Genomic DNA, 26,215 nt, shown 5'->3' with positions numbered 1-26,215 from the left:
AAAATCTCTAACACATGACACTGGCCAGAAGTTATTATCCTACACTTAATAACTCTCCCACATGTACTTCTGTAAATACTGTATGTCCTTAATTGTAAGCCGTAGGATGCACCCTAATTTCAGTACCATCATGAACAATAATAATAATCACCATAATAATACTTTATTTATACCCCGCCTCCATCTCCCCCAAGGGGACTCGGGGTGGCTTACATAAGGCCACGCCCATCAATACAGTAGAACACAATATAAACACAAAAAAACGCAATAAAAATCAGAAAATAAAGTACATAAAATACAAAACCAATATAAGTAAATGGCACAGGAGCATAAAATCAAACATTAAACCACAATTAATCACACTGGGCAGGGCCAAATTCAAGGATAAAATTTTAAAACACTGGAGGATAGGACAATGTAAAAAACCAGGGAGGGGATCCGAGGATGAGGTAGGATTTAATTGCACGAACCATTAAATAAAGTGCTTCTGAGGTCATTTTAAACAAAGTCATTTCATACATAAGATACACTTGCGATTCTAAGGCACACTCCACTTTTAGAGAGGTTTACATAGGAAAAAGTATGTGTTAGAATTAAAGAAATATAATAGTGTATTTGAAACTGGATCGTACTATAATTGCAGTCAAAGGATCTGTCTATGTGCTTTGTATTTCCCTTCTAGGTTGTTTGATGCTGAAAACATTTCTGACTCAATAAGCAAACCATTCAAAACACGTATTCCAGCATGTCTACTAACAAGGAAAAGATTCCATCTATGACAAAAGGAGAGGACAAACAGATCAATGAGAGCTTTTCCACAGCACTTGTCAGCAGGGACAATACTGGTAAATCTTACAGAAAGTTGTTTGATTCTGCATAGTTAAAGCCAGAAATTGTGGGGTTTTTTAAAGCTTTTAATGCCTGTCCTGTCTGCAGAATTTTGGACTCCTTGTAGAACAACTATTCCTTTATAGGTTTATATACCTTTGTGAGAAAGAGGACGTTCGTATGCTTTCATTTTCAGTGAAGTATTTACATATTATCAAAATAGTAACACTTGCTATCTATACTTCTTCCCTGTTCTTTTCCAGAGCTCCCTGAACTGAAAGACAAAAGCCATCAATTAGAACATGCAAAGACAATTTCGGCACCTTTACGAAGTGATTTTATCCCAGATGAGATTTTTGTTGCTCTGACTTCTGCTGCAAATCCTGTCCCTTGCCCCGCTGTTTTGCGACCTCCCCAGAAAACAAAAGGCATGAAAGACTTTAAGGTGTGTCAGTTCCTTTCTGTTCAGTAAAGATTTGTTCTTTTCAGTATATTTCACAAAATTCACTAGTTAGATGTTTGGTAGTGATTTTGAATTATTCCAGTTAATACGTATATTTCAGCGTATGATGATATGTTACAGGAAACTGTTGTCAGAAATATGTAACTGTAAGAGACTCATAAAGATCCAAGGTTCACTGATAGATTTTGTTAATCTGTTAAGAAAGGAATGAAAGAAACACATATAGCAAAGCTCAGAAGACACATCTACATGGACACTTCCTTGAAAGGAGGAGTGGAAATGGTTCCTTGGTGCCTACATGAAGCATAGAGTTTATTCGGGTTAATGCGTCCTTGAAGTATGCCAGCAAAAGTTCCAGGTTGTTTTGGAGTTCACTTGATGATACAGAGTGAACTGCAACTTCAGGCCCATGTAAACAGTTGGTCCGGTTTTGAGATAGAACTGACCGCAGCTCTTTTCATGACCATCTCAAATTCCCCGAGCTTGGGCAGCTCAGGGTCACAGTATGGCATTTACCATTCTCCTTCTGTTCTTGTTTTAGTGGCAGCTTGGGTCCAAAATGGTGGTGGCCATCATTTGTCATCTGGAGTAACGTTGGCTAGGTTGCAAGGGCAATCAGAGATGGTTTCTGTGGAACTGGATGATCAGGAGTCCTTCCTGCCTTCGTAACAGCCTGGGGACTAGCAGTAAGGACTTCCTCCTGCCTCCACAGTGACATAGAGGCTGATGGTGAAAACAATATGAGGACCAGTCCAGAATTTAACACTCCAGATTGGCCCCTGAGATAAAGTGTCTATGTTGAACTGATCCAAAGTCTGTGGCAAAATAAGGAGACCACACAGGATGTCTGAATGTGGCTCTTCACTTGCTGACAGAAGTGACCAATAAATACATAATGGAGGACTGTTCTTAGTTGAAGGTAGAAATATAAGAATAAATATTGGATAAGTGATAGTCTCAAGAGAGAGATGCTTGACACCAAAGCATAGTTAATGCAGACAATGCTAATTTCACTTCCTAGTATTCCCAGTTAAAACACCCAAGGTTGTTGTTGTTAATTCATTTAGTCGTTTCCGACTCTTCGTGACCTCATGGACCAGCCCACGCCAGAGCTCCCTGTCGGCCGTCACCACCCCCAGCTCCTTCAAGGTCAATAGTAGAGTCATCACACTGGCAACGAAGATCTGCATAGTTAAAGCAATGGTATTCCCCATAGTCACCTACGGATGTGAGAGCTGGACCATAGGGAAGGCTGAGCGAACGAAGATAGATGCTTTTGAACTGTGGTGCTGGAGGAAAGTTCTGAGAGTGCCTTAGACCGCGAGAAGATCCAAAGAGTCCATACTTCAGGAAATAAAGCCTGACTGCTCAGTGGAGGGAAGAATAGTAGAGGCAAAGATGAAGTACTTTGGCCACATCATGAGAAGAAAGGAAAGCTTAGAGAAGAGAATGATGCTGGGGAAAATGGAAGGAAAAAGGAAGAGGTGCCGACTAAGGGCAAGATGGATGAATGGCATCCTTGAAGAGACTGGATTGACTTTGAAGGACCTGGGGGTGGTGATGGCCGACAGGGAGCTCTGGCGTGGGCTGGTCGGAAATGACTGAACGAATGAACAACAACAACATATAATCAAACACTTAATATTGATGATTCAGTTTTGAACAGAACACCTTCTAGAGCAGCTAAAATTTGGCTCTTCTTTGATTCTGGAAAACATTTTGTTAATCTGTTCTGCTTGTTCTTTAGGGTAACATCCGCTCTGCTGATGGAGTCTGGCAACATCCTATTCGCAGAAACAAGTTTCGATACCTGATACAACATCCCATCTGCCTGACAGGAGCAGGAAGGTAACATTATAAAAATAATAAAGTACGTGTCTGAAAATCTTGTCTGAAAATCTTAAATGAAGGGACTTAAGGCTTACAAAAACCAGTGGTAATTCCACAATTCTAGGTTCTCAGTTGTATGGTAGGAAAAAGAAGTTTATTACACCTCGATAAAAAAGGCACATGACTTACATCATAGGTGCAATGGTACATTAGGACATGGTCTAGAAGAGTGGTTCTCAGTCTTTGTTCCTCCTGATGTTTTGGACCTTACCTCTTACAAGCTCTAACCAGGTTGGGGAAGCTGGGATTTAAAGTCCAAAACATGTAAAAAGGCTTAAATATGAGAATCTCTAATCTAGAACAATATCTACACTGCTATCTATCTCTTACACACTGCTGTGTTGCATGCGCCACTGAGGCAAAAACATCCCACCACCAGAAATTATGTGTGTACAGTGAAACCTCAATTTAAGAATGTGCCAACATAAGAACGTTTTTGAGTTAAGAGCTATTGTTTGGCTTTGGTTTCGCTTTGAGATACGATCAGCATTTTGGATTTAGAGCTAGCACCAATGCTAGCTCAAGAGTACAGGGCTTTAGGGCTTCATAGGAGCAGCCTCCATGCCTCATGCCTCCATACCTCATGCTCTTGTCTGCTTTGGGAGATTGCTGTCTGCTTTGCTCTTGTACACTTTGAGGAACTTTGGGCTAGTTGATATTATGTGGTGTTTATTCCTGGTATGATTGGCTTCATGAAGAGAGAAAGGGAGGTAGTCTGGACTGAGTACAACTCGAAGAAAATGAAGCTTCTGCCTCTTCACTTTGTGCTTTGTGCTTTCTTGCCACAACTTTGTGCTTCTACCATTTCAAAGTTGACCTTTCTTTTTATTGTTCCATGTGAATATGCATTTATACATTATTTGCTATTTATAAAGTACATATTCTTATTTAAAAGCACGTAACAAAATATTGGAAGGGTCTTCTGGGCAGGCAGATCAGATTACTAGCATTTCAATGGAGAAATGCTTTGAGATAAAAGTGTTTGAGTTAAGAACGGAACAAATTAAACTCTTAACTCAAGGTATCACTGTACTACATTACACAGTAGGATTACCCTACTTTGTATCTGGATTGCATTTACACTGTGTATGATGAAACATTTGGCTCCTACTTTTTTAAAAAATGAATTGTTTGATTTTAAATTAAAACTATCCTTGTCCCGCACTGAAGAAGAAGAATAACTTTATTTTTCTACTCCGCCTCCATCTCCCCGAAGGGACTCAAGGCGGCTTACATGGGGCCCAAGCCCAGGCAGAATACAATTAAAATAAAGCAATAATAATTAAAACAGCATAAAAACAGCATAAAACAACATAACAAAAATAGCTAGCAACAACAATAACAGCATACTAATTTTGGAGGGCGGGGGGGAGGAAAACCACTACATGAACTAGTTAAAGAATAAAGTGGTTTAGTAAGGTAGATGACAATGTATAACGGCATAGGAAAAATCATGGAAACAGAGCAAATTAACAGGATCAGTTAATATAATATAGGACATCAGATTGAATGACAATTCAAGTCATGATACAGGCCATTTGTCATAGGAGTCGTCAATCGAAAGTACGGCGAAACATCCACGTCTTTAATTTCTTACGGAATATGGCTAGGGAGGGTGCCAGCCTAATCTCCCTGGGGAGGGGAGACACCACCGAGAATGCCCTCTCTCTCGTCCCCACCAACTGTTCCTGAGACAGGGGCAGGAGTGTCACTTGAATAAACATATCCTTTGTTCTGTTGTCTCTCTTGATGCATAACATACTAGTAGCCTCTACGTGTCTGAGGCCCTGAACACTTACGTTTCTTGCATGAGAAGACAAAGTAAAAAATCACTGGGTTGCAGGTTTTTTGGGCTATATGACCGTGTTCTAGAAGCATTCTCTCCTGACATTTTGCCTGAATCTATCGCAATGGTTCTCAACCTGGGGTCCCCAGATGTTTCTGGCCTACAACTCCCAGAAATCCCAGCCAGTTTACCAGCTGTTAGGATTTCTGGGAGTTGAAGGCCAAAAACATCTGGGCACCCCAGGTTGAGAACCACTGATCTATGGCAAGCATCTTCAGAGGTTGTGAGGTGTAAAAAATGCCTGCCAAGCAAATGGGGAAATTTATTTATTTACTTCACTTGCATACCACTCTTCTCAGCCATCAGGCGACTCATCAAGGAAAGATACTAGTAAAATATTCAATTATTGTAAGAAAGTGACACATACCTTTTGGCCCCCAGTTTAAAGCAAAATCCAGCAATTTGTGGGTCTCCAGATGTTATTAGATGGTAATAATGCCTTTCTCAGCACGGCCTGAGTGTTGTAGTTCGGTAACAAACAGAAGCCTGTGCAGCCTACCCATAGCTGAGTGTAATATTCTTTTCCAGGAAAGAAGGATAGCAGGACAGCAGATCATGCCTCTGTTGTACCTTTTCAACTGAATTGTTTTTTTAATTGTCTTACTTAAGGGATGTTTCCTTCTTGTATGATGTTGTTGCTGGAAAAGATGGAAGAAATCCCCCTCCAACGCGTGAATCCAAGGCTTTGGGAGTTTTGCAGGAAGAAGACCTTGCAGTTCAACCTGTGAGTTTAATGTTTCTCTATCAGTGCACTAATAACCATGGGTTGGCTTTATTTCCTTTCAAAACATGAATAGGTAAGATGAAGTTTAAATTGACCATTGTATGTATGTTGGGGATTGTATAGACCAGGGGTCCTCAAACTAAGGCCCAGGGGCCAGATATGGCCCTCCAAGGTCATTTACCCGGCCCTCGCTCAGGGTCAACCTATGTCTGAAATGACTTGAAAGCACCCAATAACAACAATAATCCTATTTCATCAGCCAAAAGCAGACCCATACTTCCCATTGAAATACTAATAAGTTTATAATTGTTAAAATTGTAATTCATTTTAATTATTTATTATTTTAAAGTGTTTTTTGCAATACAAATAAGATATGTGCAGTGTGCAAAGGAATTCATTCATGCTTTTTCCAAATTATAATCCAGCCCTCCAACAGTTTGAGGGACTGTGACCTGGCCCTCTGTTTAAAAAGTTTGAGGACCCCTGGTATAGATGGAGTAATAAATAATATATTTAAACTTGAAAGAGCAGCATAGATTGACAGTATTTTTTTTAACCATATTGAATTTTTTAAAAAACACCCAAAAGTTATGGTTCAGATGGCATCTGCATTTTCAAGTAGCAGCTTGTTTTCCTTGGTTGAAAGAAAATCTAGTAAAAACATTTACTACCTGATCTCAGGACTTACATCCAGTTGTTAGTTACACTTTGTCATTATTAAGGTCAGTGGACTTACTCTAATTGAGGCTAAGTATGTAACTCACACTCCAGTACAAATGATAATAATATTTAGCAAGCACAAAATTGCTATAACATAGACAATTTTGCATCTCCATTTGAGTTTAAAGAGTACTTCCCTCTAAGAACTGTATTTGTATATATCTGGTTTGAATCTGAGGGGGTCTGATTGTCATTTTACACTGATTTTACAGCACAAGGTAACGTGCTCTCATTTGGTTACTACCTATTACACCACCAGAACCAATATCAAAATGTTGTCCCAAATTGTCTCTGAGCTCTGCCATCATATGGGACTAAGGGTCCTTCCAGACGGGCCCTATATTCCAGGATCTGATCCCAAGTTTTTCTGCTTTAAACTGGATTATATGAGTCCGCACTGCCAGACAATCTGGGATAAACAGAAACCCTGGGACCAGATCTTGGGATATAGGGCCTATCTGGAAGGGCCCTTAGACTTCATAAAGGACTTCAAGAGAAATGTGGCAACTGAAAAATGGGAAAAGTAAATTATATTGCTTTCATTTTTGTCTTTGTGCCATTTTTATATACACACACTTATTGTAACATCCAAAGCAGAATGTAGACACTGCCAAGACCACAACACCACCACTTTTTTTCAGTTACTACATATATTATTCTGCTGTCTCTCTCTGATGAAAATGACAGTGAAACTTTAAAAGACAAGGACAAACAGACTGAAAGATAGCTTTTATCCTAGAGCTGTAACTATATTGAACTTCATGGTTTCGCACTGATGTGGCATTGGGGGCCGTGTGGTTGTGGTTAGAGTGTGGAGGGCACGGCTGTAGCCGGGGTGGTTGTGGTTTAAGGGATCACCCTCCAATGTGTCAGGTTAAAAAAAATGTGGTTTACTCATGAAATTTTAACTGGTTAACCAATTTATGAGTAAAACAGGTATTTTTTTTAAACTCTGACACATTTCTGGGGGGGGGGGGTGGTGTTGAACTTTTATCCCCCCTACCTGCTGGGTAAAGCATTTGTTGTATAATGTACAATGACAATAAAGTTATTCTATTCCAGTGTTTCTCAACCTTCCTAATGCTGCGACCCCTTATTACAGTTCCTCCTGTTGTGGTGACCCCAACCGTAACATTATTTTTGTTGCTACTTCATAACTGTCATTTTGTTTCTGTTATGAACTGTAATGTAAATATCTGATATTGCAGGATATATTTTCATTCACTGGATCAAATACCTAATAAGCTCTAATTTGAATACAGATGGGGTTGGAGGGGCATTGATTTTGTCACTTGGGAGTGGTAGTTGCGGGGATTTATAGTTCACCTACCATCAAAGAGCACTCTGAACTCCACCAACGATGGAATGGAACCAAACTTGGCATACCAAACTCCCATGACCAACAGAAAATACTGGAAGGGTTTTCTGGGCATTGACCTTGAGTTCTGAAGTTGTAGTTCACCTATATCCACAGAGCACTGTGGACTCAGTGATGGATCTGGACCAAAATTGGCACGAATACCCAATATGCCCAAACATGAACACTGGTGGACTTTGGATAAAATAGACTTTAACATTTGGGAGTTGCAGTTGCTGGGATTTGTAGTTCACCTACCATCAAAGAGCACTCTGAAGTGCACCATTGATGGAATTGAACCAAACTTGGCACACAGAACTCCCATGACCAACAGAAAATACTAGACTAGCACTAGAAGGGTTTGGTTGGCGTTGACCTTGAGTTCGGGAGTTGTAGTTCACCTACATCCAGAAAGCACTGTGGACACACTACCCCATGACCAACAGAAAATATTGAGTTTTCTGATGGTCTTTGGCGACCCCTCTGACACTCCCTCACAACCCCCCCAGGGGTCCCGACCCCCAGGTTGAGAAACACTGTTCTATTCTATTCTATTCTATTCTATTCTATTCTATTCTATTCTATTCTATTTAAAATCCAGTATGAATGCACTTTACATCTTTTGGTTAATCTAATGAAACAATTACCACAGAATCTTGAGTCTCCCTCCCCCTCCAAACCATGGTTAACAAAAGCAAACTGTTGTTTCAAGAGGGTTGGTTTGCTTTTAACTTGGTTAAACGTAAATCTGTTCTTAGAAGATTTACGTTTATGTGGGGAACTTTTAAATCTCCAAAAGTTTTAGCTACAATTATGGTGAAAGGGATTTCTGGGAGTCGGAGTCCAAAACAACTGAAAGGCAATTATTTTACTTCCCCATCCTCTTTCTTCATAAGCCATGAAGCATGCAAGTCTGTTCCTCTCTTTGAGATTAAGCCAGATCAGGAAATGAAATAGAGGTTTTACTTGCAAGGTCTGTGATTATAAATATGAGGGGAGGGAGTTTTTTTCATGCACAGTGATGGCCCTATCTAAATAATTGATTATAGTGTTAGTGATGAAGATAAAATGAACAAATCCAAACAACTCCACATGCTTTATGTCTACCCCATTCTAATATCTTTTGGAACCTAACTTTTCTGTTTACTTTCTAGTCACCAAATATAGCAGATACTCTTGTGCCAGAGGAATTTCATATTGTAAAGAACAGAGGTGTCCTGGGATTGGAGTATTATGATGAGTGAGTGCTGTTGTACCTGTACTGTAAGTGGGAGAATGGGGACAGAGTAATTGTTATTATTAAAGTATTATTATCATTATTATTTGTAGTTTTTTGTCAGCTTCTGGTGTGAGAGAATTGGCCGTCTGCAAGAATATTGCCCAGGAAATGCCCGGATGTATTGATGTTTTACCATACTTGTGGGAGGCTTCTCTCCTGTCCCTGCATGGGGAGCTGGAGCTGAGAGAGAGCTCATCCGCACTCTCCCCAGTTTCAAACCTCTGACGTGTCAGAGATTTGAGGGCGCTTCATATTATTTGTAGTATCAGTAATAGTATTTGTATCCTGCTTTTTTGTCCCCCAAAGTAAACTAAAAGTGACTAACATTAAAAAAAAATAAAGATAAAGATTTCCCCTGACATTAAGTCTAGTTATGTCCGATTCCTGGGGTGGGGGTGCTCATCCTCATTTCTAAGCTGAAGAGGCAGCGTTGTCAGTACATGCCTTTACTGGCATGACTGCATGGAGCGTCATTACCTTCCCACAGAAGTGGTACCTATTGATCTACTCCCATTTGCATATTTTTGAACTGCTAGGTTGACAAAAGCTGGAGTTAACAGTGGGAGCTCACCCTGCTCTCCGGATTCGAACCACCAGCCTTTTGGTCAGCAAGTTCAGCAGCTCGGCGGTTTAACCCACTGCGCAACCAGGGGGCCCTGTAAACAATCATAACAATTAAAACGCAAATTAAAACGCAAAGCATAGAATTAAATATAAGAATACTAAAAGACATTGCTAAAACTAATATCCAATACACATACCTACACTTAGGCAAGAAATGTATTTTTATTTTTTTATCTCATTTTTTAGGAATAAACAGTTATTCCAAAAAACATTTTTATGTTAAAATTATATGATCCCAAGATAATTAAATTTGCTGTCCTCAGTTCTGCTTTCAACTCAGTTTGACTAGCATTTCTGGAGAAAAGGTTTAAAGTTAGTGCCAAAACTCTGAGTTGTATGCTATTGCTCCAGTTCCTTTTCTCAGTTTTTCCTAAGATGTTTAATTTTGAATGTCCAATCTTCATTTAGACATTTTTGGACATTTTACAGTTCATTCTTGTGACCCAGGAGTGAAAATCATGCAGATCTTCAGGTGCTGGATTACAACTCCCATCAGGTCTTGTCACTGGCTATGTTGGGTTATTGTTGCTTAAAATCCAGGAAAATCTGGAAGGCAGTATACATCTCATTCTATATAACACTATGTAACACTATTTTTGTTCCTGGGTTATAAATGTCATTTCCTAATTGGCTCTATCATAAAAATATGGAAAAGGTTTATTAAACTGCAAAATTTTTGTTTTGGTGGGGCCTCCTGCAACACATTTTGCTATTGTTTTTCAATGACTATATCATAGAGTATCAGTCAATTCAACACAGTTTGTGGGAGCCGCAGAAACTACTTTCAAAGTAAGTTCTGCACAATTAAACAGGAAGTAATACTTTCAAACCAGGAACAGAAAACTGTTCAAATTTTGTTATGTAGTATAATTTCTCTCTCTGCCATACTCAGTAGTCACAGTAGTCACATTTCCTTGTCTCGTGTATTTTAAGAATTATACAACTAAAATAGATTGTTGAATTCTGCAGTCCAAAGAGCTTGGGCAAGCATTTTAATTTTTGAATCTATTCCAGTAAATACACAACATTACTTGAAGATGCGGAGAACAGGCTACGGGTTTTTCCCTCCATGTGAGTAACATTGAATGAACAATAATCCCTGACCTGACCAAACCCTGCATAAAATGCCCTCGGAAGCACTTTATTTTACCTGTTAGTGCAATTAAATCCTACTTCATCCCTCGTATCCCCTGTCCAGATAAATTACATTGCTCTCTCACCCAGTATTTTTAAACGTTTAATTCCTGCAACCGGCCCTGCCCACTGTGATCAACTTTCTGTGTTCAAATATTGTGATTTCATATTGTCTGATGTGTTTAGTTATACTGTTTCGCTTATTTTATTTTATTTCCTTATATTTTATTGTACTAGCCATCCCCTGCCACGCGTTGCTGTGGCCCAGTTTGGTGATATGGAAAATAAAGTAATGAGAAAGTGTTGGTTTCTAATATATGTAATTTCTTGATGCTTGTTGGTCAACAGTATTTCTTTTTGTTTCTTTGTCAGTGTTGATATAGAGATTGTCTGGTTTGCCTACTCTGGAACATGCAACAGATAATTGTCCTTCTTTAGGGGTCCCTTCGAAATCTATACTATATCTGTCATATACGTGTGTGTGTGTGTGTGAATCACATCTATCTATCTATAACTATGGCTGGATGGCTCTTTGTCAGGAGGGCTTTGGTTATGTTTTCTTGCCCTGGTGAAGGGAGTTGGACTGGATGGCCTTAAGGCACCGTTTCTCAACCTGGGGGTCGGGACCCCTGAGGAGGTCATAAAGGGGTGTTAGAGGGGTTGCCAAAGACCATCGGAAAACACAGTATTTTTTGTTGGTCATGGGGCTTCTGTGTGGAAAATTTGGCCCAATTCTAACGTTGGTAGGGTTTAGAATGCTCTTTGATTGTAGGTGAACTATAAACCCCAGCAGCTACAGCTCCCAAATGTCAAGGTCTATTCCCCCCAAACTCCATCTCTGTTCGTATTTGGGCATATGGAGTATTAGTGGCAAGTTTGGTCCAGATCCATCATTGTTTGAGTTCACAGTGATCTCTGGATGTAGGTGAAGTACAACTCCAAAACCAAAGGACACTGCCCACCAAACCTTTCCAGTATTTTCTGTTGGTCATGGAAGAACTGTGTGCCAAGTTTGGTTCAATTCCATCATTGGTGGGGTTCAGAATGCTCTTTCATTGTATGTGAACTATAAATCCCGGCAACAACTCCCAAATGACAAAATCATTTTTTTTGAGTGAAAGACATACATTGGGTTGTTAAGTGTCTTGTGTCCAAATTTGGTGTCAATTCGTCCAGTGGTTTTTGAGTTATGTTAATCCCACAAACGAACATTATATTTTTATTTGTATTTTTGCATTGTTGTATTGCTGGGCTTAGCCTCATGTAAGCCACCCTGAGTCCCCTTGGGGAGATGGTGGCGGGGTATAAATAAATTACTATTATTATTATTATTATTATTATTATTATTATTATTATTATTTTGAAACACCACAAGATGAGTCCACAGCAGACACTGCTGGCTGTTGTATTGGATCATACGTTGGACACTTCCCAAGTGTCTAGGACTGTGTGATGTATCGGCGAATAATGTGTGCAGATCCCAGTAAGGTGGCCTTCTGCAGCTGGCAGATGGTAATCTTGTCAGTGCCGATTGTGTTTAAGTGCAGGCCAAGGTCTTCAGGCACTGCACCCAGTGTGCCGATCACCACTGGGACCACCTTTCCTGGTTATTATTATTATTATTATTATTATTATTATTATTATAGAGTTGGGAGAGACCACAAGGGCCATCCAGTCCAACCCCATCCTGCAATGCAGTAACACACAATCAAAGCACTCCTGACAGATGGCCATCCAGCCTCTGCTTTAAAACCTCCAGAGAAGGAGATCCACTTCACTCTGAGATACCATATTCCACTGCTAAACAGCTATTATTGTCAGGAAGTTCTTTCTTATTCTTCATGTGAAGTCTTTTTCCTTGCAATTTGAATCAATTGCTCTATATCCTAGTCTTCAGAGCAGCAGAAGTAAATGTGACATCCTTTTTGATATTTAAACATAGCTATCATGTCTCTTCTCAGCCTTCTTTTCTCCAAGCTAAGCACATCCAGCTTCCCTCAGACGTTCCTCATAGGGTTTGAAGATGGTTTTTATATATGCCGTACAGCTCACTATCTCTTATCATTATCCAGATTGATTGAAAATTGGCTCAAATTATCTGTCTAAAAATTATTTTCATGTATTTTCTTTTCTCCTGCTTTTAGGAAACCATCTGGGCGACTAGAAGTTCTGCAGTTGATGAAGGTGATGGACAGCATGTTGGAAAAGGCTGGAATAGATAAGGAGGATGTTGCAATAACAGGGCTTTCACAGGTAACATTTTTTCCTAATCTTAATAAAAATCTCATTAATTCCAGTGTTAGCCATTTCTAGCCAACTGTGTTGGGTTGCTATTACATTGGCCATAGAAAATTAACATTAGCAGTTTATGGCAGGATAAATAATTTTTTCTATTAATATTTGACAGTTGAATCCATGGATGTAGAATTTGTGGATCTGGGTGGCTAATTGTGTATCTTCATACTAAAAATCAGATAAAGCTAAATGTTATTTCAATATTAGACTCAGAACTCATTGGAATGCTCAGAATGGTGGGCTCATATCACATTTCAAATTGAAATATTTTTTGGGAAGTAAAATACATACTTTTCTAGAAGATTTTTTTCTTTTTTTCTTTTTTAAAAATTAAATACTTTAAAAAAATTAAATAGTTTTTTAAAACTTAAAAAGTTTTATTCCAGAACATAGTACAATTGTCTTATCACATCTTCTATTCCAAGACCTGTACATAGCATTCTGAAACTATAGCAGTATTAATTATTATTCTAATAATTCTAATAATAATTGATACTGCTATATCAATTATTATCAGAATAATTCAAGAAAGATTGTGGTTGAGCAATTAACAAACACATTACAATAATACTGCTATTATTGATACTGCTTTATCAATTATTATTACACATAACAATAATTATATGTAATGGATAAAATTGGGATTAAATTAGAATAATGCAGAATAATTATAAGAATTTGAATAATAATTGATAAAGCAGTATCAATAATAGCAGTATTATTGTAATGTGTTTATTGATTGCTCAACCACAATCATTCTTGAACGTTTAGTGGTTTAAATTACACATGAAGCTAAGAAATGTTTTCTAAGTACTATCAAATAGATATTCTTTGAGTTCTCCTTCTGCTAATTTTACATTATAGTTTAACTTTTTCTGATACGGTTGTAGTTCATATCCTGTTTTAATTTTTTTTTATTGACATTCTCTGGCCTTTTCCGGGTTTTCACTATTTTGGGTCTTGTGGCACATAATAATAATAATAATAATAATAATAATAATAATAATACTTTATTTATACCTCGCTCCATCTCCCCCAAGGGGACTCAGTGCAGCTTACATGAGGCCAAGCCCATCAGTGCAGTACATACATTATAATACAAAAACATAACAATAACCAGAAAATAAAATACATAAAATGCAAAGAAATATAATAGATGACAACAGGCAATATAGAACATACAATTAAAAAACAGAGGATTTCACTGGGCAGGGCCACCTTCAAGGAGCAATAGAAGATTTTTGTTTACCAAATCCTTATTTTCACTTTTAAATACAGAAGTCATTAATTGAGGTCCCCTGAAATGTATTGTTTTGTCCACCATTTGGTTTCTAGAAGACATTTGAACAGTAAACCATTTAACATTTAATTCAAACAGGAAGCTTCTAAACAAGTGATTTTCCCGCTTCTTAGCAGGGGATTGGACTGGATTATTTATTTATTTACTTACTTCATTTATAAACCGCTTTTCTCAGCCCTTGGGTGACTCAAAGCGGTTAACAATAGCAAAATTCAATGTTCAGCATCATAAAACAGTTAAAAAACAATTAAAACAATGACATGGCCGATGAGGACTCTTCCAACTCTATGATTCTATAATTCTAAGTGGTTCAAATTCATTATTCTTTTCCTCCTAAGATATCTAAAGTTACAATTATGTTTTCCTGCCTACTTTTTCAAAGGCCATAATTTTTCTTATACTTTTCCCAAGATGCATAATGTCTTGGAAGTGTTAAAAGTGGAACAGAACATCTACAACATCGTGTTTCACGAAATCATCAGACAAGTCAGCGTGGAGTGTGCAGAACGAGGGGAACTTCTTTCCAGGCTCAGGTCAGCATTTTAACATTACACAGAGAAGTGGGGAAAATGAGTGTTTGGCTATACCAGTGTTTCTGAAATTGTGCTCCTCTCGGCGATTTGGACTTATTTATTTATTTATTTGCGACATTTATATGCTGCCCTTCTCACCCTGAAGGGGACTCAGAGTGGCTTACAAGTAAAAAGTAAATACAATATATTATATTATTACCATAGCACAATATTAATATTACATATTACATTGTACTATAACATTATACTGTAATATTATTAATAATATTACATTTAATATAAAATATATGATTATAATATCATTATTATTATTAGTAGTATTATATTGTATTATATTATAATTTTATCAAAATTATATGTATATACAATATATTATATTATATTATATTATATTATATTATATTATATTATATTATAAGCAGAGTGCAGGAGACAAGATGGAACTGCCTTCATGCCCCTCTCTTCACTTTGACCTCAGAGCAGCGGTTGGTGCTGAAGAGGGTGGGGGGGCTCCCAACTGATGACATTGGAGGCAAGATGGACTTCAGCTCCCAGAAATCCCAGCCAGCTTACCAGTTGTTAGGGATTGTGGGAGTTTAAGTGGGAGTTTCTGCAAAAATAGGGCTTATTCAGTATTAACTACTCTTCATTTCTTATTCTACTTTGTAATTAGTTGCTATGTGTGTACGTAACTGAAATGTAGGAGAATTAAATATGCGAATGGACATTCTAAAAGGTCCTGGGAGTCAAAATGGAAAGGGCTTATAGCCAGAGTAAAGGGGAAAGAAAACTACAAGGAATTGAATCAGTCAATTTTCTTGATCAAACAAATAAAATAATACAAAGAGCAGAGGTACAGCTGTTCCTGGAGGAAAGCAGGGAGAAGGAAGTGGAAAATTACATATTTAAAAGTAGCTGATAAGGTATAGAAATGTAAAGGGGAGCAAAACAGGAATCACCAGAATGTTATGAGAATATATGGGGAATTATTTTTGTAATGGTGACTGTGATAATGTTATAATTTACTTATATAACCATTTTTAAAAATTGAAAAAAATAACTGAAATGTGTTTCAAGGCAGTTTAGCCTACAAAAAGAATCTTCTGATATGGTGTTGAGAGTTCAGTTAAAACGTACCTTGACATTCTCTGTATAACAGTGCAATTCTAAATCTTGTGATTTTGAGGGCTGACATATCTAATATCTATATATATAAAAATGTAATGTTCGTTTGTGGGATTAACATAACTCTAAAACCACTGAATGAATTGACACCAAATTTGGACACAATACACTTCTCAGGCCAACAAGTAACCATCACTCATAAAAACACTGAAAAACACAGCTGAAGAAACTTAAAAAGCCAAAAACAAAAAAAACCCCTAAACATTGCAACGCATGTACAAAACCACATATATAAAAGCAAACACACGTGTATACACAAATATATATACACACAAAATACATATACACAGACTGCGCCACAACAAGGCGTAGCAGGGGACGGCAAGTCTATATATATAAATGTAATGTTCGTTCGTGGGAAAAACATAACTCAAAAACCACTGGATGAATTGACACGAAATTTTGATACAATACACCTAACAGTCCAACAAGTGTCTATCACCCTTAATAACATACAAAAAACCCCAGCAGAATGGACTTAAAACCCCCCAGAATAAACCATATATACATATACACATACACTCATATACATATACACATGCACACATACATATATATAGACAAGCACACACAAATATACACATACATATATATATGAACGCATATATACACACTTATACATATACACATATAAACACATACATACACAAATATATACACACATACACACACACATATATATACATATACACAAATACATACAGACATAAAACATATACACAGACTGGGCCACAGCAACGCGTGACAGGGGACAGCTAGTGATAGATAAATTCGTTTTAGTTTGTAGTATAGCCTTTATATTAAATGATTTGAATGCATTACATTTTTAGGGTTTTTTTTTTAACATACACGGGGTTCCTTCTATTTCAGTTGTTTTCCAAACATATTTTTAAAAGGCTTCTTCCTTCAAACAACTGCCTTGAAAATGTGTTTATGGAACTCTTTTGTGATGCTCTATCTCTTCCAGACAAAGATATGTTGAATTGCTGGAACGGATTCCCAGGCAGATGAAGAATCTGTACAAAGAGATGATGGCACAGAGAGTAATGGACAAACACATCACGGACGAGTTATTCAATTTCAAAGAAGCAATAGGACAGCTAACAAGGTCTCCCTCAACTGCTAATTTTGTTCAAATTTATTTTATTTGTTTGCTTTTTGCTTGATATTCAGGCAGTGCTTCTTGTAGGTCAGGGCATGGTCCCGAGTGACTCCCAGATATTTGGGTGTGTTGCAATGCTCCAGTGGGATTCCTTCCCAGGTAATCCTCAGAGCTCGGGATGTTTGTCTGTTCTTAAGGTGAAAAGCACATGTCTGTGTTTTGGATGGATTAGGGATCAGCTGGTTTTCCCTGTAATACGCAGTAACAGCACCTAGAGCTTCAGAGAGCTTCTTTTCAACCATCTCAAAACTCCCTGCTTGAGTGGTAATGGCACGATCATCAACATATATGAAACTCTCTGTCCCTTCTGGCGGTGGCTGGTCATTTGTGTAGATGTTGAACATGGATGGAGCAAGCACGCTCCCCTGAGGCAGGCTGTTCTACTGTTTCCGCCATCTGCTTCTCTGGCCCTGGAACTCAACAAAAAAGCTCCTGTTTTGTAGCAGGTTTCCTATGAGGCGGGTGAGGTGGTAGTCCTTTGTGATATTATACATTTTCTCAGGAGGAGGCGATGGTTCACAATATCATAAGCTGCTGACAGGTCTATGAAGACAGCTCCTGTGATCTGCTGTCTTTCAAAGCCATCTTCTATGTGCTGAGTCAAGTTCAGCACTTGCGATGTGCAGCTTTTGCCTTTCCTGAAGCCAGCTTGCTGTGGAATCAGACATGGGTCTATTTTTTTTCCATAACTCTATGCAAAATATGTCTCTCCAGAACTTTGTAAAGGTGGCACAACAGGGAGATTGGTTTATAGCTTTTTGTGTCATTACGGTCTTTGCCTGGTTTCAAGATGTCTATGACTCTTGCTTTCCTGGGATCTGACAGGATGCAGTGCAGTTGTTCATCAGTTCCAGCAGCCAGCACCTTTCTTTTAGGCCAAAGTTCTTGATTTGTTTCATATAAATTGATGATTAAGCATGATGAATATATAAGAATAACACAAACTAAATGGCAGAAAGACGGCTCCCTCACAAGTCAAATAATGGAGAGATTAATGAAGGGGTTCAAGAAAATTAAAATGGAGAAATACAAAGAACTGGAAAGGAAATTCATATTGAAATGATATAGAACCCCAGGCCAACTTTCATATATAGTAACACAGACAAGCCCAATGTGTTAGCACTGTGGATGAAATAAAGGCTGGTATGCCCATATGTGGTGGCAATGTTCAAAGGTAACAGCCTTTTGGGGAAAAAATTGTGAAGAAAATGGAAAATCTATTCAAAATATCACTTCAAGTGAATATAGAGAGATGGGGACAAGAGACATGGCCTTCTCGGTGGTCGCCCCTCGGCTATGGAACACCATCCCTAGGGAGATCAGATCGGCTCCCTCCCTCTTAATGTTTCGGAGAAAAGTTAAAACATGGTTGTTTGAGCAAGCGTTTACAAATGCAGAGTAACTAATATAGGTAATCAAATGACTCGAAGATGGAATAGGACATTTTTTTTATAATAAGGAGATGGGAATGATGCTGTTTTTATTGCTTTTGTTGTGTTTTATTGTTTAAATGTTTTAACCTGTATTATGATATTATGTGTACTGATTTGTTGTTAACTGCCTTGAGTCGCCGACAGGCTGAGAAAGGCAGTATACAAATACAGCAAATAAATAAATAATACATTTGGTTCTAATGTGTGCATTTGGCAACAAGTTTGACATAAAAGAACAAGAAAGTTTTAAAACCATGATTTTAGCAGGACATGCAATGATAGCATGGGCTTGAAAAGACAGAAAATAGACTATAGAAAACTGGAATAATTACCTTTACGATCAGGTTCAATCTGACATGACAGCGTGTTTAATTCAGGACAATACGCAGGAGAGTAAAATAAGAGAAATTAAAGATAAATGAATGGTTCATATGGAATGGATAAAAATGGAGAAGCCAATGTAAATATGGCACAGAGACGAAGAAAGTTGTGCTCATGTTTAGAGATATAGAAAAAATATGTGGACTGGAGCCTCCGGTGGTGCAGTGTGTTAAACCCCTGTGCCGGCAGGTTCGAATCTGGGGAGAGGCGGATGAGCTCCCTCTATCAGCTCCAGCTCCTCATGTGGGGACATGAGAGAAGCCTCCCACAAGGATGATAAAAACATCAAATCATCCAGGCATCCCCTGGGCAACGTCCTTGCAGACGGCCAATTCTCTCACACCGGGAGTCACTCCTTACACGACAAAAAAATAAATAAATATGTGGACTAAGCAATAAGTGGTGTGGTTGGGAGGGCGTTAACAATTGGCTTTTTCTATGAGATTTTATTGTAATTATTTAATGTTTTAACTATTTATAACTACTGTGATATGTATTGTATTGTGTTTAAATGTAGGCATTGAATATGTGCCGGCTGGAAGCTGCCCTGAGTCCCCCCTAGGCAGTACCGTAGCCAGGATTTTGATTCGGGGGGGGGGGGGGGGCTGAGTCTGAGTGAGAGAGGATCTACCCTAGCAAACCTTTTGTATTGTTATCCTAATACCCCCATGCATATGGCATATATTGAGCATGGTGATCAGGTCATGATATGAATAAACATAACAGCTTAAATAATGTACCAGTAAGGCCTTATTTCGGGGGGGAGGGGTGGGTGAAACCCTTCAAGCCCCCCCCCCCCCCCGGCTACGGGCCTGCCCCTAGGGGGTTGAGAAGGGCAGGGTAGAAATGCTCGAAATAAAATAAATAAATAATAAAAATAATTAATAATAAAAATAATAAAATATTATTGGAATAATGAAGGAAAAATGTCTTCACCACTTCATGAATAAAAGTTATGGTTGTAAAAAGCAGTTGAAAGTATTTCTATGTTCAACTGTAGGGAGCTGAATACTATTCGAGAACATGACCGCAAAGCAACTCTTGAAGCAGAAAAGGCCTATGAGGAGCTGTCAAAGGCCATACAGGCTTCTGAGATGAATGCAAAGTGAGTTCCAGTTTGGCATGGAGGGAAGTCTGGTTAAAGCCACATAGAACTTGAGCTTTCTTGGGTTGGGTTGAGATGTCAGGCCTAACCATGCCTCCGATGGACCCAGAACACATATTTTTGGGCCAAAGGGACCTCCCATCCCATCCTCCACTGTCAGTCCAGTGTTGGTCAGATGGCTAAATGTTATTTGGAAGCAACAACAATATATTGAACTTGCGCTTGAACATAAGTTGTTTTCAACACATATAGCAAAAGCCCTATCTCTAAGGGACAGGATGTTCCTGACGATTGCAACATATGCACTCCTGTCTCTCTAAACAACAGGATGTTCTCAGGGCAAAGCAGTCAGCTTGCAAATATTCCTTATCTTCTTGTCCATACTGCTGACCCTGGACCTATGTAGTGCAGTTACAGCACATTCTGCTGTGGCAGAAAATAAGATAGAAGTGGCTCCACTTAAACCAAACTAGTAAAATAAACGATTACATTCTTGAATATACTTTTGCACTTCACACTCTGTTCTTATCTTTTCTAAATAGCTTCGTGAAACGTTTTTCACTTTTCAGTAGAATTCAGCTGTGAGGTTTGTGAGCTTGCAGGAAAAAAATTAGCCTTGAGGTATATTTCTGGTTATAATTTTAAAAAAAGGAATCGATACAACCGAGGAAGTGCCACAGAGCCCTACTTCTTCTTATCCAAATTCTCTAGTGCATTAGCAATAAGAATTGGGTTTTAATTTGAAAGTTTGTTAGTTTTTTCTGTTAGATATTCTCTCACTAGACAGCCTGACAGTTTCAGAATAATTGCTATTTAAAGCTGATCAGAGTACGACTGCAATTTTATGTAGCAGAATAAGTGTAATTTACTACATTCACCATATGAAAAAGTCAGTTATTGATCTGACAATTCTGAAGGCATTTGTTAGTTTTCAATAGCAGAGGAAAGCTGAGAATCTTTTTTTTTCTTCTTAAAGCCATGCCACGGTGGAAATAATTGCTGTTGGGCTTGTTATTACTGGTTCTTAGTTGTTATTCCTGGTACTTAATTGTTGGGAATAATTATCTGAGTGAGCTGGCAAGTGATCAAACAACATGCCCTTCTTTCCTGCATTATACAGGCAGTCCCCAGGTTACGAACAATGGCAATGTCAATACCTTCATGTGGTACTACAGGTCAAAACATTTGTAAAGTTTTGTCGAAGGCATTCATGGCCAGAATAACTGGGTTGTTGTAGGTTTTTTCGGGCTATATGGCCATATTCTAGAGGCATTCTCTCGTGACGTTTCGCCTGCATCTATGGCAAGCATCCTCAAAGGTAGTGAAGTTCTCACTACCTCTGAGAATGCTTGCCATAGATGCAGACGAAACGTCACGAGAGAATGCCTCTAGAATATGGCCATATAGCCCGAAAAAACCTACAACAACCAATTTTTAAAGTTGTACACTTATTTTACTATCACTATTTCAGGTAGAAAGAAAACAATTATGTTCAATGAACAACAACAACAACACTTTATTTATATTCAGCTCTTCTCCCCGAGGGGACTCAGAGTGGATTACAACATATAAACAGACACATGCAAATATTCAATGTCTTGTTACAATGAAATGCAATGACACACACATACACAGACAAAGGCAAAGGCTTCTCCTTTCATTTCCGGCTCTGGAGTCAGTACTCATCTTTGGCTCTGGGGGAGGTGCTCATTTTCATTTCCAAGCTGAGGAGCCGTTGTTGTCTGTAGACACCTCCTGATCATGTGGCCGCCATTATTTGATGGAGGGTCTTTTTGCCTTTCCCGCCATCATGGCACCTATTGATCTATTCACATTTGCATGTTTTTGAACTGCTAGGTTGGCAGGAGCTAGGGTTAACAGTGGGAGCTCACCCCGTCCCACTGATTTGAACTGCCAACCTTCAGGTCAGCAGTTCAGCAGCACAAGGGTTTAACCCAGGGGTCCTCAAACTTTTTAAACAGAGGGCCAGGTCACAGTGCCTCAAACTGTTGAAGGGCCGGATTATAATTTGAAAAAAGCATGAATGAATTCCTATGCAAATTGCACATATCTTATTTCTAGTGCAAAAAATACTTAAAAGCAATACAATAATTTAAAAGAACAATTTAAACAAATATAAACTTATTATTTCAGTGGGAAGTGTAGACCTGCTTTTGGCTGATGAGATAGGATTGTTGTTGTTGTTGTTGTTGTTGTTGTTGTTGTTGTTGTTTCAGACTTAGGTTGACCCTGAATGAGGGCCAGGTAAATGACCTTGGAGGGCCGCATCCGGCCCCCGGGCCTTAGTTTGAGAACCCCTGATTTAACCCATTGCGCCACCTGCGTTAGACATTGCGTACATCTACACGGTAGAATGAATGCAGGTTGACAGCACTTTAACTGCCATGGCTCAATGTTATGGAATCCTGGAATTGGTAAGGCAGCAACACTCTTTGGCAGAGAAAGACCTAGAGACCTTGTAATACTACAACTTCCATGGTTCCGTAGCATTGAGCCCTGTCAGTTAAAGTGCTGGCAAACTTCATTAATTCTACTGTGTCGATTCACCATGGTAAAATATTGAAAAATATCTGTATTGAGGACAGATAAATAACATATGAGACATTGCTTCAGCAGAAATCCATGGAAAAAAATCAAATATAATGGCAACACAAGCAATGTTGCTACAGTTAGTACCAATTTATTAACTTGGCAATCTTGAATTGTCATTGCCAAAACAAATAATCTTAAAGAGCATTTTAAGGATGATTTTATAATTGGCAAAGCACAGGCAATCCCTGGGTTATGAACAAGATTGGCACTGTAGGTTTGTTCTTAAGTTGAATTTATATGTAAATCAGAACAGGTACATTTTTTAAGTGTAATTCCAACCAAATATTTTTAAAAGTTTTGGATAGCATAGGGAACGGTTATCAACCTGTAGGGTTTGTTTTGCTGGCCGTGTCCCTGTTCAGAAGATCTCACCTCACTTTCTGCCCCTTTGATATTTGGGTTTTGAAAAATGTGGCTTGTTATGTAAACAAGCATTGATGATAAAGCTTCAGCAGAGACACCTTTCCCCCATGGTAATAACTCTTCCAAGAGTGAGTTTCCCTTCCAAGGGGTATGTTTCTCTCACTTCCTGTTTTCTCATCTTTCTTTGTAACTAGAAGTTGAATGTAAGTTGGAAATTTGTAACTCTGGGACTGCCTGTAGTATCATGGCAAATATTTCCAACATTTCCTTCAGTGTCAAGCAGCATAACAATACTATAGCTATTCAAATTTTACAACAGTTTGACTATTTTTTCATGTGATAACAATGCTGAGTAACCAGGCTCTTTGTCAGGATTGCCCAAAGTTTAAAAAAAAAGTTTGCTTGCTCACATTCTTATCTAGTTAATAACCTGATTTTGTAAAGAATGGGTGACAATCCGCCAGCCTTCCACCACCCAGCTGACCATTTGATATATTATGAAGGAAACTGATACTCTCTTAGGCAAATGTTGGCATATCTTTTATATTATATTTTATGTCTTACTCCTTTAGCTTTCTGGATGAATATCGTCAACTGTATGAATTGCAGAGAAGAAGACTTGAGGCTCAGATTCAACAGTTAACCTATGAGAAAGAACTATGGAGCAGTGCTGCATACGATTTGGCCCTCAAGGTAGCTACTGAAAGAAGCATGTAGTGCTCTTGCTGTTTGATAGTTCTACTGTTATAGAGTAGGAATTTAGGGGGTTTTGCCAGGAGGCAGAGACCAATTAGACTCATCAAAGAGTTCTTTTTACCTGGCAAGACAGAGAAGCACCCAATTCCTGATTTTTCCCAATAAAAGGTCTCACAAAGTTGAAGGAAGTGCCACAGAGGTTTATTAGCGATTCAGCTGAAAAGGATGCAGAGCGGCAATCATTCGCCAAGCAGAACATGTGGTTACAGAAATAAAGGCTATTTTTATAGAAAATACAGAGTTGTGAGTTTCAAAATTCCCACTCCCCCCTCCCTCCCAGCTCGAAGGGGATTGGCTGATGCACAAACAGCTGGGAGGAGGCTTGGCCATCCCCCATGCATCAGGGCCAATCACAGGGCTTTCGCGGGGCACCAGAGCCTATCAGGAGGCTCTTGCTGCCTTGACACTCCAGCGAATCAGAAGGGAGGGAGACGGGATGGAGGGAGACAATGCATTCTGGAGCGGATTATGGAATTCCAATGTACTGGGGCTTCTTGAGTCCGGGAATGGCCTTCTAAAGAAAGTAACTTTATTGTCCTGAGATGGGTCTGTGATAAGCATTGATGGCTTAATCCGAGGTTTCCTCTTACCATCAGATAGGGCACAAAGGGGAAACTTTTGTGAATGTCCTTAGTGGAAAGATTTGAAAGAAAAACGGCTTGGAGGAAAAGAGGACTTTCCTAAGGTCATATTCCCCCCATTGTTATATGATTAAAAAGTCTACCAAACGGAAATCCTAATGGTGGCCCAACTCCGAAGTCAAAAGGATTTCCTTTACTATTGTCCATGCAAAGAATGTCCAAAGATAAGGGTCTTTTCATGATCGTTGATTGCTTTTCCAGAGGCAGGGCAGCTTCCTTGTAGATTTCCCCCAAGGAGAGGGGAAGGGGGCAAAAGGGTCAGGGCAAGGTCAAATACATGAAGGGAAATATAGAAATACAGGAGAAAATATGAAAATATAGAAATCATAACACAGAGAGTAAACCCAACTACGTTCCCCCAGTGTCCATAGTTCATATTATTCATAGGAAGGTCCATAAAAGGAAATATCCATGAGGGGGAAAGAGAGTCCCTTGCTTGTGAGATGGGGGACCATCAGGAGCCCAGGTGTGCCTCAGATGGAAAAATTCAAATACTTTTGTGGCATGATTTTCAGTAATAAATTGGTTACTTTCTGCTGTAAACATATGAAAATAGAGTATAAAGCCTTGATTAAATGATACACACCAAACTGGCCAAGGCTTAACCAGTTTGGCGTCCTTGCCCTTAGCAAAACTATAAGTTACTATCTCTTAGGGGGGGGGGGGGGTCATGTTCGACTTCACTACCAGCAGGTTCTGGGGCATTTATGTTGCCTTCGTTGTTTTCTCATTTAATAATTTGTCACATGACATACTTTTTAAAATATATACAACTAGCCATCCCCTGCCATGCGTTGCTGTGACCCAGTCTTTGTATATGTATTTTGTGTGTGTGTATATATGTGTATATTTTGTGTATATGTTTATTGTGTGTTTGTGTATATATCTGTGTGTGGTTTTGTGAATTTGTTGCAATATATTTTAAGTCCCTTCTGCTGTGTTTTTCAGTGTTTTTCTGAGTGATGGTCACTCGTTGGCCTGATAGGTGGATTGTGTCCAAATTTGGTGTCAATTCATCCAGTGGTTTTTGAGTTATGTTAATCCCACAAATGAACATTACATTTTTATTTCTATAGATTAGTAGCAATTCATTTATCCTCTGTGTAGATTATAAATTATTCCAATGTAATCGTTTGAACAAAGAGTGGATACATTATATTTCATCCTACACAAGCTGTACAAATAGGTAGCAGTTTTCAAAAAGCTTTTACATGTACCCATTTCTCTTCAAGTAGATTATAGAAGTAAATAGTTACTGCTTTAAGCAAAAAAAAAAAAAGTGCCTATCCAAACAATGTTCTTATTATATTGTCGAAGGCTTTCATGGCTGGAATCACTAGGTTCTTGTGGGTTTTTTCTTATTGTTTGGATCTTGCTCAATAAATAAACATTTTTTTCCTCCAGGTAGCATCTTCAGATGGATGGTTGGATTTTCCTTGCAATATAGCAGAAATGGTTTCTCTTTCCCCCAAGTAGGAGAAGAAGGCATCTGTATATGGGTTAACTCTAGGAAAGTCTCCACCCATTATGAAAAAAAATCCCTTTACCACAAATAATGGACATTGTATTTTTATTTCTGGGAA

General features: G+C 38.6%; 1 protein-coding gene across 1 annotated transcript in view; it reads left to right on the top strand.

Annotated features, from left to right (window-relative positions):
• The first annotated feature begins 691 nt into the window (after window positions 1–691).
• AXDND1 (axonemal dynein light chain domain containing 1) overlaps window positions 692–26,215 on the top strand; it is a 58,907-nt gene continuing 33,383 nt past the window's right edge. The window contains exons 1-11 of the mRNA XM_060774441.2: window positions 692–845; window positions 1,092–1,273; window positions 3,039–3,139; window positions 5,637–5,751; window positions 8,983–9,068; window positions 10,746–10,802; window positions 13,010–13,118; window positions 14,872–14,993; window positions 17,146–17,286; window positions 20,155–20,259; window positions 23,808–23,928. Of these exons, the coding sequence (XP_060630424.2) occupies window positions 746–845; window positions 1,092–1,273; window positions 3,039–3,139; window positions 5,637–5,751; window positions 8,983–9,068; window positions 10,746–10,802; window positions 13,010–13,118; window positions 14,872–14,993; window positions 17,146–17,286; window positions 20,155–20,259; window positions 23,808–23,928 (1,239 nt within the window). The 5' untranslated portion in view covers window positions 692–745. The remainder of the gene's footprint in view (window positions 846–1,091; window positions 1,274–3,038; window positions 3,140–5,636; window positions 5,752–8,982; window positions 9,069–10,745; window positions 10,803–13,009; window positions 13,119–14,871; window positions 14,994–17,145; window positions 17,287–20,154; window positions 20,260–23,807; window positions 23,929–26,215) is intronic.

Source organism: Anolis sagrei, chromosome 4, assembly GCF_037176765.1.
Source record: "Anolis sagrei isolate rAnoSag1 chromosome 4, rAnoSag1.mat, whole genome shotgun sequence".
NCBI classification, from domain to species: Eukaryota; Metazoa; Chordata; class Lepidosauria; order Squamata; family Dactyloidae; genus Anolis; species Anolis sagrei.
Note: the sequence above shows the minus strand (reverse complement) of the source record. Positions and strands in the feature narration are given on the sequence as shown.